We start from the raw sequence: 16,180 nt of genomic DNA on the forward strand, positions 1-16,180 counted from the left end.
TTTGCCTTAAAATATTCATTTTATTCTGAATATACATAGAGTTATTGCTCTTTTATGACATTAAGGGACTTTAATATTGTGATTACATATAATATCAACCATTTGGATTTTGATCTGACTTCTAAACTGTCCTCATAATTGTTTCATTCATACATTATTGCATATGGTATGCTCTGGATTTGCATGTATAAACTCAGTTTTGGCATCTGCAAAAATGGAGTTTTGAAAGATGTCACACTCAGTATTAGAGTTGCAAATATGATCCTTTTATTTTGGCCAATTTTAATTATCAAATAGCATTACAATTTGTTATTTAACTGCTTTCACATCATAAGCATTAATTCTGCTAAAACATTAATTGCTATAAATGGGAATTGTATGTGCCTTTTGTGGAGAAGGGCTTGCCCCTTAGACAGTAACATTAAAATAAATACCAAATTTGTGTATATCTAGAGAACCAGCATATGGGCTGCATTAGTAGGAGCATTGCCAGCAGATCAAGGGAAGTGATTATTTCCCTCTATTCAGCACTGGTGAGGCCACATCTGGAGTATTGTGTCCAGTTTTGGACCCCCCACTACAGAGAGGATTTGGACAAATTGGAGAGAGTCCAGCGGAGGGCAACGAAAATGATTCAGGGGTTGGGGCACATGACTTACGAGGAGAGGATGAGGGAACTGGGCTTATTTAGTCTGCAGAAGAGAAGACTGAGGGGGGATTTGATAGCTGCTTTCAACTACCTGAAAGGGAGTTCCAAAGAGGATGGATCTAGACTGTTCCCAGGGGTGGCAGATGACAGAACAAGAAGCAATGGTCTCAAGTTGCAGTGGGGGAGGTCTAGGTTGGATATTAGGAAAAACTATTTCACTAGGAGGGTGGTGAAGCACTGGAATGGGTTACCTAGGGAGGTGGTGGAATCTCCATCTTTAGAGGTTTTTAAGGCCTGGCTTGACAAAGCACTGGCTGGGATGATTTAGTTGGGCTTGGTCCTTCTTTGAGCAGGGGATTGGACTAGATGACCTCCTGAGGTCCCTTCCAACCCTAATCTTCTATGATTCTATGAATATGTATATAAACATATGGGGCCCCATAATCCCCTCCCACAGTTGAAAGTATAGAAAGGAATTCTGAGCAAAGACAGCTTTAAAGGTTCTCTCCTAGAGTTCCTTTCTTATCAATTTATTGGGAGTTTCTCAATCCCACAGAATTGGCCATGAGATCTCCCTAGAAACCCTGTGGATCACCATGTAGCTCCTCGGGGAAGTGTAGGAGGCAAACAGTTCTAGCCCTGGGTGAGCCCTTCATCCTGGAAGCATTTTGAATCATACTACTAAGGGAGCTTTCAGGCTGTGGCTGCCCCTAAAGTCCTTGCAATGGGGGCTCTCAATAGCAAAGATAAAGAGGCTGTATTATCTTTTCTAAGGAATCTCTATGGGGCTGGAGGAGGATGATCTATTTCTCCTCTGTTTCCTCCCCAACCAAGCAGGATTGGGGACATCATGCACAGATCAAGGTGCATGTGCGTGTGAGCTTCTATTGTCTGATAATTAGAAAGTGTCTTTTATCAAGAATGATTCCACTGGTTTTTTGTTTTCTTAGCATACGTTTGGATTCTTACTAATAATGGGATGAGCTGGAGGTAGTTTTACTTTGGTAAAACCTCAGCTGTGGTATATTTTATTTGCCGTGTTGGATTTATGGTCTATGGAAACCAATGACAGACCCCAAACTTTCTGAGGCAAGTTATTGGAATTCTAAAAATCAGAAGACATAGGACCAAAAATGTGAAGTAACTGCAGCAAGAGAGAAGAAAAGAGAAGCAGCAGAAGAAAATTAGTCATATGGAATAAAACCTTTCATTGCTCTTATTGCCCATTAGTACTGTATCTTACTCCAGGTTTTGGAAAGAAATGACTATAATGACAAATAGCTAATACTGTTGCCATACCCACATTTTCTGCCATCCTCTGGCCTTAGGATTTTGCCATTTGTGAAACCCTTCTATTAAATACTATTGTTGAATAAACACATTAATCTGAAATGGTTAACAATTTTTAAAATATCTGGTATAACTTATTTTTGGGAATAAAGAATTAAGGGGAAAATGTGTGCAGAGTATAAAGAAAGGGTTATTAGTGCTGCTTAGCTTAAATGCACTCTGCTTTTAGTGTTATAATGGATAAATATTTAAAGAAAATAAAACTTAACAAGCAGAGCACAAACTCAGGGGAAATTCTCCCCACTACTTACAGAGAATACTCGGGCACTGCTTCCTGGAAGGCAGGGAGTTCTCGCACATACTCATTATAAAACCATTTCACTTTGAAGTGCAAATTCATATAATCTGTGCTCTTGCATAACCGCTGCTTTTCATGTTCTATAGAATAGAGAAAATAAAAACATTTCATAAACTTCTGATTGTAAATAACATTCTTGTGTCTCAATGCACTTTCTAACGTTAATAGCACTAGTGAAATAAATTATACAGTACTTGCATCTGAGGGCAAGTGGTCTAATTTCTCAGACAAACTCAGCACCCATAGTTTCAACTGTGGCTTCTCAGCATCCCTGGAAAATGTCAGGCCACAAATTATGTAAAACATTTTGAAGCCCCCCTATTTGTGAAGTAAAGAGAATACTTTCACAGAGTAAGCAGAATGCTGTAGTGTCTTGCAAAAGTGAAGAATGAAGATTCAATAAAAGAAGGAGAATATTCTAATAGTGTATATATCAAACTCTCTTCCCTTATTCTGATTCCTCTTAGAGTGGTATGAAGTGCACTGGAAAAGAAGATAGACAAAATATAAAAATATAGCCATGAGGTAAACAAATGAAAATAATAGCTAGCCATAACTATTGGAAAAGTCTGAAGAAGTGACTACTGTAGCTCTAAACAGATTACACTTATGGTGTGTACTTAAAAAGGAGTACTTGTGGCACCTTAGAGACTAACCGATTTATTTGAGCATAAGCTTTTGAGAGCTACAGCTCACTTCATCAGATGCATTCAGTGGAAAATACAGTGAAGAGATTTATATACACACAGAACATGACAAAATGGGTGTTACCATACTCACTGTAAGGAGAGTGATCACTTAAGATGAGCTATTACCAGCAGGAGAGAGGGGTAGCGGGAAGAAGACGACACCCCCACAACTCTTAATATATTTGATTTTTTTCATCCTCTGCACCACCAATTGAAGAGCCATTTTGATAGTGTTATTATTTAAAGTTTGGTGCCTCCACCTGCCTACATATTCCTATCCAGGGATGTAAGAGAGGGAAGTTTCTCCCAATACACAGAACAGCTAGAAGATGTATTTGACTCTGGTAGCAATTTTTGTCAGTATCTCAGTTGTGCAGAAATTATATTACAGTAGAGGAGTGGAATGGGGACACTGTTGCTTGTAAACTCCATTTACTTACAGCATTTCAATTTCATGAAAAACACAGGTAAAGTTGTGCCTTTCCAGGGATCACCTTACACTGGGCCCAGCAAGCAGGCTTTGCATGTGGCCATTTTCTATTTTTTTAAACCACATTCCAACTCTGTATTCAGATTTTGGAATAAAGGGCCTCTGTCTACAGATATTTTGGAAGTTTCAAAAATTCGGACACCTCCCCCTCCTTCCACCGTTTGAGGTAAATCAAAAAGTTTCACTTAGATTTTGAAGCTTTTTCATTTAAAATTTTTTAAAATAAAATTGAAGGAAAGTTCTAAATGAAAAGTGGTTTCAAACAGAAAATTCCAAATGTTTAGACTGAAACAATTAAGTGAAATGGATGCAAACTTGTGAAATGTTTTGGTTCACCTGAAACTGCATTTTTACTGTAAAAAAAAAAAATTTACCCAGCTCTACTTCCAACACCTGAGAATGTCACTACTTGATAGTTGCAAAAACTGTAATAATCCTAACTTTAGACATATGTAAAAGCTATTTTGAAGGCAATCCACTTTAGTAATAATGCTGATGTGTGGTCCACCTAAACAAGGGAATGCAAGAGAACACCAGGTGTGGGGGGGATGTGAAACTTTTTACTGTGGATGAAGGAACCATGAAATGCATTCCTTCAACTCCCACAAGCTGTGCACTGAAGGACTGTGCCATCAAACAAGGAGTCAGAGAATGAACAATTAGCTTATGGCAACTTCGTATATTGTCAAAATGTTTCCATTCCAAGGAATGGGTAAGAGCTTAAGATCATTACCGATATACTTCATGATGGATTTCATGTAAAATACTGACAAGCTGTAGTTATTAAAGGAAGGACAAGTTCCTTTTTATGAATAAAGCATGTACAAATTTCCTTTAAAAATAAACTCTGCAATTGCATAATATCCAAAGCTAGTACCTGTGTTCTGTTGCCTCAGGCAAACTAGCAAATCTCTGTGCCTACCAGCCCACAGTTTTCTGTCAATCGTATTTTGCTGTCCTAGACTACCACCCATAGCAGAGTGAGCCACTAGCAGTTACAAATCATCTAGTTATCCAGACAGTTCCCTATTTTTGCTCTACTTCTTTGCCACTGCAAAAATGTAGAAAACCTTAGAGTTTGATTTTTTTAAAACAAGCCAGAGAGAGAGAGATTTTTGTGTGTGACTTGACTTCATATTAACGTCCCTCCATACAGTTACCCAGCCAACACTTTAAAGATGAAAATAAAACAAACTAAAAAACGTTTCATTTGATGAATTGCAAAGACAGATTCAAACACAGACTCTTAACTGTTACTATGATTTCAGTGCTTATACTAACCCAACCATGATAAGCAAAATTGATGAGAATGTTAAGTGTTGGTTTCACACAGTCCAGTAGAGTTTAAATGATTCTTTAACATTTATTTAGTAGCCATATCTACTGCATATTTAATTTTGACAACTAAAATTCAAATCTCTCATTAAATTTACAAAATAAAACATTTAATTAGTTCCTTGAACTGCTGCATAATAATTTTGTATACAATTTCATCTCTGGAATGTAAATAAGCCTAACCTTCAGTGCTACGAATATTTTACCACAAGGATAAAAATGCTTCATAAAAATTATGTTGTCTAAAAACTATTTGTGAAGAGAACTCACTCCACCTTTTCTTGTATGTTCCCAAAGTTCCCTGAGGAAACTCACTGACACATCTTTGCACTAAGAAAACAATTTAAAAATGTATCTCAGTTTTTAAAAGGCATCATTGGCTCAATGAACGCTGGAAATGGAACAGCAGAAATCACCAGGAGCTCATCTCGCAATATGCAATAAAACAGTCAAAGGAAAGAAAGTCTTCAGATTCAGCAGGACAGATGCCTAGGGCACTAACAAATTCACGGTCCATTTTCGTCAATTTTACGGTTATAGGAGTTTAAAAATCATAAAATGTCATGATTTCAGCTATTTAAATCTGAAATTTCATGGTGGTGTAATTGTAATCCAAAAAGGATTTGCATGTGTGGGGAGGGGGAGGGGGTCCGCAAGGTTATTGTGGGGCGGGGGTCGTGGTACTGCTGCAGCAGCAGCAGAGCAGAAATACGGGTGGCATGGCATGGCATGGCATTACCACCCTTAGTTCTGCACTGCTGTTGATGGGGTGCTGCCTTTAGAGCTGGGCACCCGGCCAACAGCTGCCACTCTCTGGCCACCCAGCTCTGAAGTCAATGCAGAAGTTAGAGTGGCAATACTGCAATCCCCCTACAATAACCTTGCCACCCCCCTGCAACTCCCTTTTGGGTCAGGACCCCCAATTTGAGAAACATTGGTCCCTGCCCTGAAATCTGTATAGTGTAGGGTAAAAGCAGACAAAGGAGCAGATTTCATGGGGAGAGACCAGGTTTCACAGCCCGTGATGTGTTTTTCATGGCCATGAATTTGGTAGGGCCCTACAGATGCCAAATAAACACACTGGCATACACTGAAGGGAAGTGAGTCCCAGAGATGCCCTGCCTCTCCTTCTCTTGAAATTATACCAACAGATGGTCAGCTGTTCCATACTCACCAATCTTTGGTACTGTGATTAGATACAAACAGAAATGGGTCCAAGTCAAAAAGCATGGACATGGATCCAAACTTCCACAACATTTGTGTGTGTAGGTCCAGGGTGTTAATTGAGCCCATTATAGAGTAATGGCAGTAAAGTTTCAGACTAGGGGTCCAATTCATAAAGGTATTTAGGCATTTCAAATGCAAATAGGTACATAACCTGCTTTGTACACAATACTTAGGCACCTAACTGCCATTGAAACCTATTTTGATCTTTGGTACCTAAATACCTTTGTAAATCTGGTCCTAGATCTAAACTTCAACAAACTTCAAGATCTAGGCTCATTTTTCCATATACAACCAACAGACAGTCCCTTAGGTAGAAAATAAATCTACAGTTATTAAAATACTTTAAAGCTACCTTATGTCTTGAAAAATATACAAAAACTTTATTCAGCTTCATCTGTTCATAAAGGAATAATGCACCAAAAACATTCTTTCCCTGTCAAAATGAATAGATAAGCTTCTAAAATACAATTAAAGTAGTTTTCTTTGCAAATTATTTGATTGGGTCCTATGTGTATAAAAGCGTCCACTGCACCATTTCAATTATAAACAGTTACAGTGGAGAGCCTATTTTTTCATCTCACTACTGTTTGCTCCAATGGTGACTTCTGCTAAGTAACCTAATTAAACTCTCTTCTATTAACTGTACAGTAGCTTGAGTCTCAGGTTCTAAGTTAACATAATAAAAGCAGAAAAAAAACAGGAGAAATGCTGAGCTATTTTACAAATCTATTTTTTGCTAGAAGAAAAAAAACCATCAGAAGAATACAGAGTCCAAATTAAGATGTTTGTTTCTATTTTAGCCCTAGAACCTTGGGCAGTTTCAATAAGTACCATGTGAGATATCAAAAACTGATTGCAAAATGCACACAGTGAATTATTATATGAGAATTATACTGTAATGAATTTCAGTTAATGCCTGAGTACATCTATTGTACCTATCAAAGGACTGAAGATGTAGCTGCTAACACAGAGGCATCACATCACTTTAAGTAGAATACTGCCAGGATTCGATTAAGACAGACTGGAAGTCAGCACAGTCTGTTGGGCCTCTTGTGAATCTGGTCAGGATAGGCAGATAGTTTGGGGGAGGAAGAAGGTAGAAGAGGCCAGGAGACCTTGAGGAGAATTAGGGTCTTTTGCAGGCCTGCTAAAGGAAGGTTGGGTGGGATAAAGGCCTCTCAGTGGCAGTACATCTCATACATTCCAACTCCTTGTCTTTTGTCTTCAATGTCAAGGCCTTTTGTCTCCCACTACTCTGCTTGCCTGTGTATTCTCTCACACTGCCACCTGGGTATGGAAATGAACTCCCTGAGCCCATGTGCCATGCAACTGTGTTTATCCCCCAACCAAAAACTTTCCTGCTGCTCCCTATTTCTCAGACAACTTAATTAAAATAAAAGGGGAACTAGCACCATGTATACATTACACAAGCAATTAATCTCCTGACAGGTATTGTGCTAATTTAATTGTCCCTAATCCTTCTGTTTGCCTATGTTAAGGCTGCAGCATGTCCAATTTAGGGTTGGATTGTCTCTAGTATACAGTGTGTGGGAGAAGGCTTTATGTAGAGTCTAGAGAGCTGCAGAGAGTCCAGAGACAATCACAGACCCTGTGCAAGAGTGCTGAGACTCCCTCTGTGTATGCCAAAGATGAACATTGCCCAAAAGGAGACAGGGAAAGGTGGGGTTATGGCCTCTTTATGCTGTGCCCAGCCTACTTAGCAGGCCTGGTACACAGGTGGAGGCTGTGCCATTCTTAAAGATGATGCAGATTACACCCTATCTCAGGGCAACATGGAGTATATTTTGCATGATACTTCTCTGAGTTCTAATTGTGGTGGAGCACCTCGGCAGAGTCCCCTAAAGATAGGGCTGTGTCCATCTGGCACAATGCAGTTCTTGGATTTACAAACTACTCAGAGCAGGGACCTATCCTCTTTACTTTGTCTGTAAAGGGCCAAGCACACCTACCATCTGACCCTGTAGAAACAAGGGATAGTTATAATAATTGATTATTATGATTTGGCAGTCCAGCTGTTCAGAGACACTTGCATGCTCATCAACGTTTGAATGCTTATACAAAAATATTGGTGCCAATGTAAACTGACCCTCCAAGTCCAGAAATCTAAACCCTACTAGAATTTCACTGGAAAGCTGCCACCATCGTCAGCATAAGTAATGGCGGAAATGTTTGTATAGACACAGCACAGGTGTTTTCCCCACAGTGTCACCTATTCTGATCACAGCAGCTCTGGATGCCAGTGAAATAAAAACATCCATTCTTGTCTACCCTAGTACTCCCACCACTGCTCTCAACTTGTGCAGCAATGGTGAGAAATTTTCCCCAAAGTGCTAGTGAGACAGTCCTTTATGCTTTGTCTTCAACGTAATATTCTGGATGATGGAGCACCTTGTCAGTAGAGTTCTACTGGGCAAAACTAGTCGTCAGCATATTATGGTTGCCTTAATTGCTGACAAAGTTTCTACACTACCAGCAATGTTTAAATCCTTATCAAAGATTCTACACAAACCCCATACTCTATTCCCAAAATACAGGAATACAAAGAGACATTTCTGAACCTAATACCAATGTTCTCATTAAAGTTTTGTGTATTTGATGGCTCATTCACTCAAAACATTACTTAAAGTTTGTAGTGATACACAAGTCATACAGATTTTTGTTCTAGAGTTAGAAATGAGCTTTTTCTAACTCCAGACAATCTTTGTAATACCTTTCATTTATATTTAGTTATTGAAATTCAGACCTAAAATACAGTGCATTAGGAATAGGTACAACAGATCACTTTTGAATAATTGAAATTCTTTTTCTCTATTTTTTAACCTTAGAGGATACATTGTACACCAACATCACAAGATATGACTTGTAGTTAAGTTACATACAGTAGCACATTAACAGTCAGGCAGCCTAAATACTATCACACGTCCAGATATGAAGACACTTCCCAGGGCTTCCCAACATGACTATTTTATGTCAGTGTCCACAGTATATGCTACGATAAAAGTGAGAGACTGAGAGCCGGGGGCCCACAAGCCAGCCATGATGAAGATAGATGTCACAATAGTTGCACAGTATAATTCCTTCCAATATAGCTCAATCCTGCTCTGTAATATCCCCTCGTATAACACTGAGCCAGTCTTGAACTAAACCTGCCAACTGCAGTGTTTTTTATTTGCAGCCATGTTCATCATTAGGAATATCACGTTCATTTAATTTTTGAGTCAAGACAAATGGGGTCTCCAGCAGTGGAAGCCTAATGCTAATCACCTTTTTGTTTTGAAAGTGCTATGAAATGTTCCTAGTAGTACAGTGTATCTACCAAGCAATTTATTTGTTCACCGAGATGTGTAAGGGTGACATGCCCACTCCCATTAGAGCTAATGGCACATTATCCCCAGGTAACTCAATCCCCAGGTAACCCAGCTTTTCAGCTTGCAGGCCAAACACGGTATTTCAAAAAGGTCAAGTGGCCATATACAACATTTTGGGGCAGATTATCTGCCTTATTTTGCTCACATCCCTGCTGGGAATTCTCCTGGAGTGGGGGAGTCCCCACTGGGCATAGTGCTGGTATACCTGGCTCCTATAGCTCACTCCCTGCAGCCATTGGTGCATGCTGACTGGAGAACATTTTGCTCTGATGATCCCAGATTGGAGACCTCAGCCAGCTGGTGCAAATTAGAGCAACACCTAGGCTACCACTACCTAACCTTGTTGTTGTAAACAGCTGAAACATTTTTGCTGAAACATCCAAACAAAATTCAACCAGAGGCAGAGAGCAAGCATGGATAATTTCAGACCAAACAATTAAAGTTAAGCTAAATGACTGAAAACAAGGGCTTACAGTGGAAACTGTTAAGCAACCTAATCCAAACTTTGTTAGCAGGTCCATCTAAAATAAGGCCTTGTGAAAGCCATTTTCGGGGGGCGGGGGGGCAGAGGAGTTCTAAAACAGGCTTTCCTTTGGTTGAAAAACAATGGGATTAAATGATTTGCAATAGTTTGTGATCCCTCAAAGCAATAGTTTGAGAAAAGCCACAAAACCTTGAATTCAGTGAAGGCCATCTATCTCCATTGTGAGATCATTCAAAATATACACAATTAAGGAGAACGTTCAGTGCTCTTTAGATCAGCTCCTCCATTAAAAATTATCTGTCAATTTGTTGATCAGTGTTGTTTACTGTTGATATATGTTCCAGTAAGTTAACCAAGGTATCAGTTTCTTGAAAATATTTAAACTCATATATAGCCTCAAATGTATCTTTTTTTGCGTTCCACCCAATAAAATAGTATGAAATTATATAAGATTGACAATAGGTTAAACTTTTGTTTTGTTTTGTTGGTTTATAGCAAACTGGTATAGCTGATAACATTAAGAGACAACACTGAGTGGCAACAGAAATTCAAGTAACGTGGGACGATGCATTTAAAATCCCGCAGTATTTTCTGCTATTTCGTTGCTCACTGATTTATTTTCTGTGCATTGTTCCACTGCTGATAGCAACAATTCTAAATGGAGCGCGGGGCGCAGGGGTGGGGAGGGAGAAGACCATACAATGTCCTGCAGCACAGCCCTAGCACCACTGGATAAATAAGTCACACTGCTTATGATTGTCTTCTCATTATCAATCCACAAGCAAACAGCCCTAAGAGTGACCTTCTGAGATCACTTGTGTCCTTGCGTAGAAACTCAGTGCTAATGTTGTAATCATGATTCCAGCCCAGACACAGAGTGCTGGAAACCAAAGAGCAGTCACCTGAGTAACAAAAGCTCAAATTGCTACAGTAGCTTTATTAATGTCCTGAACTGTGGCAGTGCTTTTTTAAAAATCCCATCTGCTGAATGGCTCAGTTTTAACTTCGAAGTTTCAGTTTTTCCTTCCCATTTCCACCTAAATATTTTGAAATGTCACATTCTGCCTTCAGATTCTGATTGAGCACTAATGGCTTCAAAGTTAATACAATGCCTCCTTGATATATTTTACAAACTGTGATTTTATGTGACTCAAGGCACAGACACTAATTTTTGACTGAGCTGTCATTGCTATTTATCTTTACAAACTTTGAGTGGCTTTGCAAATAGCACCACAATGAAAATAAAGGGTAGTAGTACAGTAATGCAACACCCACATGCTTGGTGCATACTTATATAATTGGGGTTGTAAATGTGCTCAAGTATCACTATTCTTGTGTGATAATATTCGTACATTCAATCAAGGGAAGGACTGTAATATGAACAATAAAACTACTCTGAGAGTTGTGATTTCTCAAGCAAAACTGAGACACAGATTTAATGGTAAAAACACCAACTGTTTTGAAAATTACAAGTTTGATGAATTTTGCAGCATCTGTTGTACAAGTTTCTTTTTGCAGCTTTTGCAACAGCTGAAACAATGTTTAGACATGGCTGAATATTTATACAAGAGATGCCAGCTGGAGCCAATTTACTTTGGGACTAAAATTATCATGAGCATAAGGAAATAACTAAATCCTTGGGCTCAGCAGTGACGAGCCTTGTCCGGGTGCTAAAAAGTGGAAAAAGGTGCAAGGAGACATCCTCCTTGAGCCCCTGAGTAGGAGCCAGGCACATTCTTACTGGGAATTTCAGGCATTGCTTCCTGCTAGCTACCTGGAGAAGGTCCCAAACCCTCTTCTCTCTGTGTATCAGCTAGCAAGCTTTTGGATGTGAAGGACAGGTACACGAGGAAAGGGTGAAGGGAGTCCCCACTGGGCAAAGAGATGGCATACTTGACTCCTATACCTACCTCCCTGCAGCAATTAGTGCAGGGTGGCTGGAAAACCCTGCACTATGGCTATCCCCAGCTGACATTTTGTCCCTTGGAAACTACCGTCAGATGATACAAATTAGAATCCACCTCTTGGAACCTTCCTCTGCACCCCACCTCTGTTGGAGGCCAAGGCTTAAGCCCCACAATCTAGACTATTAACTATAGGGCATCTGCCAACCTCTAGAGAGTGGCATTATAGATACTATAAGTCAATTTATGGCCATTCCAGTATGAGTGGAAAAGGGAGCACAACAGCGGCTAGTGTGATGGTGAGCAATGTAAGAAACCCTAAGATAGGCAGTGTTCCCATAAGGTGCATGACTAGGTAAAGCTATTCTCCTGCTTGATTCATGCTGGAGGGAGGACACTGCAGGGAGCAGGGGTTGCACCTTTAGCCTGCTGCTCTGTATGCTCCCCTAGCTCCCAGGAGGCATTATGATCTCCATAGCATCATCTCCAAGCATCTCCAAGCATCAGCACTTGGGTGGTGCATGTCCTCCACCTGCCTTTCAGGACTCTGGCCCTGCAGAGGAATAATGGAGACCCTTCAGGATTTTTTTAAACGAATTTCTGTTCTTCGTTAGAAAGAGAATATCTTTGGAGCATTTTTAACATCTTTTCTTGCACTTTTAAGAAAATGGGGCAGGTTCTTCCAATTTCCGTGTCCTTCCTATCCATATTATACCACACCACTTACATCACACTGTATCTCTCATGCTGGAGAGCAGAGATGTCCATCACTGGCACATTTGTGTTTAGTCAGAGACCAGGAAATGCAATCCTTCATGAAACATACAGCAAAATGTCTCCAGAAGTGTACACTGTGCTGAGGAGTTGGAGCAGTGACAGACCAAAAAGCAGACAGTAAATCTTTAAATATTTCATCCGCAATATACCACAGTTATCCTGAAGTTATGGGTAGCTGATAATGTATTTCAGAATTAGCTTATTGAAGGCTTAAGGAAGAATCAGAATTCTTTCTAGGATCACAATGCCTTTTAGAAACTTAAAAAAAAAACCACTCAAAGGTAAAGCTCTACTCTAAGTGCAATAAAACTCCTGCTCTGCCTTGTTCACATTTCAAAGGCCTTCTACAATAAGAGTCAAGGGAAAATCAAATTATTTGTTTCTATCATCTTTTTTCCAAAGTATTCTGCTGAGATGCCCCTTCCACAGGATATTTACCATGAGGTATTTAAATATCGAGAATCTCCCAAGAAGTGGCAGCTCCTCATTTGAACTTCAGCCTAGGCAAACATTCTCCAAGCCCACACACCCAATGTTCATCCAGTTCTAACAGCAACAAATTACATGGTTGAACCTGACAACCTAAACGAATGGTGGAGTGACTGAAAAGGCCACGTTCTCTGAAACTGACCTTACCAATCAAGCAGAAAATGATCCTGCTCCTTGTGGCTTCTGAGCTGTTGTCTGTTCACAGGACATAATGCAGTTGCCAATCTAAGCCTGCACACTGCCATTTTATCACTGTAATAAATTCCCTCTCTACTCCACAGAAAAAAAAACCAAACCATCCAATCCTGATAAAGGCATTTGCCTGATAAAGGCAAAATTAAAGTTGAGCATTTTATCATAATAAATAAATAATAAAATGTGTTATTTTACTCTTCTCTTTGCACTATATACAATTGTGGACGAATTAGGCTAAGCTCTGCCCTGTAAAAGAAGAGGCACAAATCAAACCAGGAACTTTTTTTAGAGCTTTGGTTAACTCTCCCTTTCTGAACTTTGGAGGATGGTATCTCATCACACTATTGATGAGGTCTTCCCTGGTAGTCAGGTCCCAATGTCTACATTCTTCTTCCAGACTCATGACAGTGAACCCAGTACTCATACTTGCTGCTATTAGGATGAGGTCTATGAATACTCCCTGAAAGACACCTTCTCCTATGCAAAACGGAATGGAGACACCCTCCAAGAGGATTCCTATATATTGAAGGATGGGGAAAGCCCTTCCCGAAGCATCCTGTAACCAGACAAGAGAGGGAATCTTTTAAAAAGAAAAGCCACATCAAGTGCACTAATATATTTAAGTCTGTATACTACATGATCTCCCAACCATGGGCATGGTGACATTGTATTTGGCAAATAATCCAACAGGGCAAACTTCATCCCATTCTCCATGGCCATTGAGGAGCCTAGACCAGGCACTTCCACTGCAGAGAGGAGGTAGCAGGATTTGGGGAACACTTGCAGGTGGTCTATGCGTGGACTCTTTGGTTTCCCTGTGTGGTTGGGTTTGATGGGCAGAATAGGAGCATATCAGGAGAGGTGTTGGGGAAGGGCTGGTAGAACTGCTATGTAGCTCCATCAGACAATAGGGGCTCTGAAAAAGGGGGCGGCAGAAAGAGTGGGGATTGCAATAGTGACAGCAAAGCAGCACCATTGCCAATCCGCAGCCGGGGAAGGATTCATTGTCCTCCAGCCACAGCAGAAGAACTGCTGCACCTTGTCTGAAATGCAGATGTAACACAGTTCACAGCATTCTGTATTATGGCATATTGGAGTTTACATAGGTTGTAAGATCTTTGAGGCAGAGGCTGTTTTTTCATTGTGTGTGTACCCTCAGCGCTCAGTTCTCTGATTAGGGACCCTAGCCCCTACAACAATACAAATGATAATGACAATTCTAACAATCAAGTCTACCAGAAGGGCCTGATTTTCAGAGGAACTTAACAGACAAAACTGTAATTGAGATCAATGGGAGCTGTGGATACCCAGCTCCTCTGACAGCTGGGTCTATAGTTTGATTGAAGTTTTGGAAGAAGGTTGGGATGACTTCCATTTGTACTGGGTTTTTAAAAATACACACTTACTTACCCAACCCCACCAAAAACCCCATCCAAAATCCCAAGCAATGGCATGCACAGAACTGATAACAGATAAAGAATACAGAAATATTTTCAAAATGCTTCCTTGGGCTGTTTAATGTGATAATGGGGAAGTCTGAGCTATTGTACAGGCTCCAAACTGCAAGCTGGAAGAAAAGGTTTGCACCATTCTTTTAAGCATAGCGGGATGAAAGGCACAAATTATAGGTGTCTGAACATCCCATTAGTCCTGCGCACAACACTCCCATTGACTTTAGTGTGAGTTGCATGAGCAAGACTGACCGGATAATTGGGCCACAGGATTTTTGAGAACTGTGGGAAGAGCTTTTAGGATTCTTTTGCTGCTTTAAGCACATTCATGACAGAGACATCCCAGATATGGCATGCTATATGTTATATATCAAGTGATAATTTCTCCAGTATTAGCTTGCTGAGGAAAGAGTCTAGGGTTTTTTCAGCAGCCAATAGAGATTGCAATACAACTGTCAGTGTTCTGATCTTAATGAGTTTATATGTTGAAAGTGTTTGGGCTATGACACTGAAATAATGCCTTATTAAGCAGCTCTGTTCAGTGAGACATATGACACAAAGGAAATATTACATGAACTGTTTACTAAACGGGAACAAAACCCTATTTGCTGCAAAATTCAGCTCACCTCTATTTTAACTTTAAGGGAATTGATTTATTTAGAATGGAGTTTTAAACAAATACTAAGTGGCAGCATAGCTTTTGATATGCCTGAGTTGATAAAAATTAGAATATAAACTGAAACTCTGAGACCCTTTGTATAAGTCAGAGATTTAAAACCAAACAAGATTTTATGCAATCAATTTGATATTCTGTTCAGTTTCCCTATTATCTAGGCAAACTGAGACCCAGGATATTTTTCCACAACAGTATTCTAGCCACTGCTTTAGTAGCCAGTCACAAGTTAATTGCACGAAGGATCCCCTAACTGTCTGGTTCAAAAGAATACTTCAAATCTTCTTGAACAAAAAGCACGACAACAGTTATTTTTCTGTATAAATTCCCAAGATGACTAGAGACATTTTTCCTTTAATTCATGTGTATAAACATATATAAATATCAAACAAAAAAATAAAATTTGTCCAATTGCTTGTAACTCCAGCCTTTAAAATGCAAAAATAAAGTTTCAGAGATGAATAACAATGACAAAGCACATGTGATATGTATATCAAATTAATATACTTTGATAACAATCAGCTAGGGGACAAGTATTGATTGGAATGTCCATTGAGTAAATGCTACAGCACTATAGATTTCAGAGTAGCAGCCGTGTTAATCTGTATACGCAAAAAGAAAAGGAGTACTTGTGGCACCTTAGAGATTAACCAGTTTATTTGAGGATAAGCTTTCGTGAGCTACAGCTCACTTCATCGGATGCTTATGCGCAAATAAATTGGTTAGTCTCTAAGGTGCCACAAGTACTCCTTTTCTTTTTGTGAGTACTATAGATGTAGC

General features: G+C 39.7%; 1 protein-coding gene across 4 annotated transcripts in view; it reads right to left on the reverse strand.

Annotated features, from left to right (window-relative positions):
* The window catches only part of UNC13C (unc-13 homolog C), a 427,801-nt gene that overhangs the window by 129,503 nt on the left and 282,118 nt on the right, over positions 1-16,180 (reverse strand). For all 4 annotated transcript variants that reach the window (XM_073303829.1, XM_073303827.1, XM_073303826.1 and 1 more), the window contains exon 19: positions 2,251-2,377. In XM_073303829.1, coding sequence (XP_073159930.1) covers positions 2,251-2,377 — 127 coding nt within the window. The remainder of the gene's footprint in view (positions 1-2,250; positions 2,378-16,180) is intronic.

Source organism: Lepidochelys kempii, chromosome 10 (assembly GCF_965140265.1).
Source record: "Lepidochelys kempii isolate rLepKem1 chromosome 10, rLepKem1.hap2, whole genome shotgun sequence".
In the NCBI taxonomy this organism is placed as follows: Eukaryota; Metazoa; Chordata; order Testudines; family Cheloniidae; genus Lepidochelys; species Lepidochelys kempii.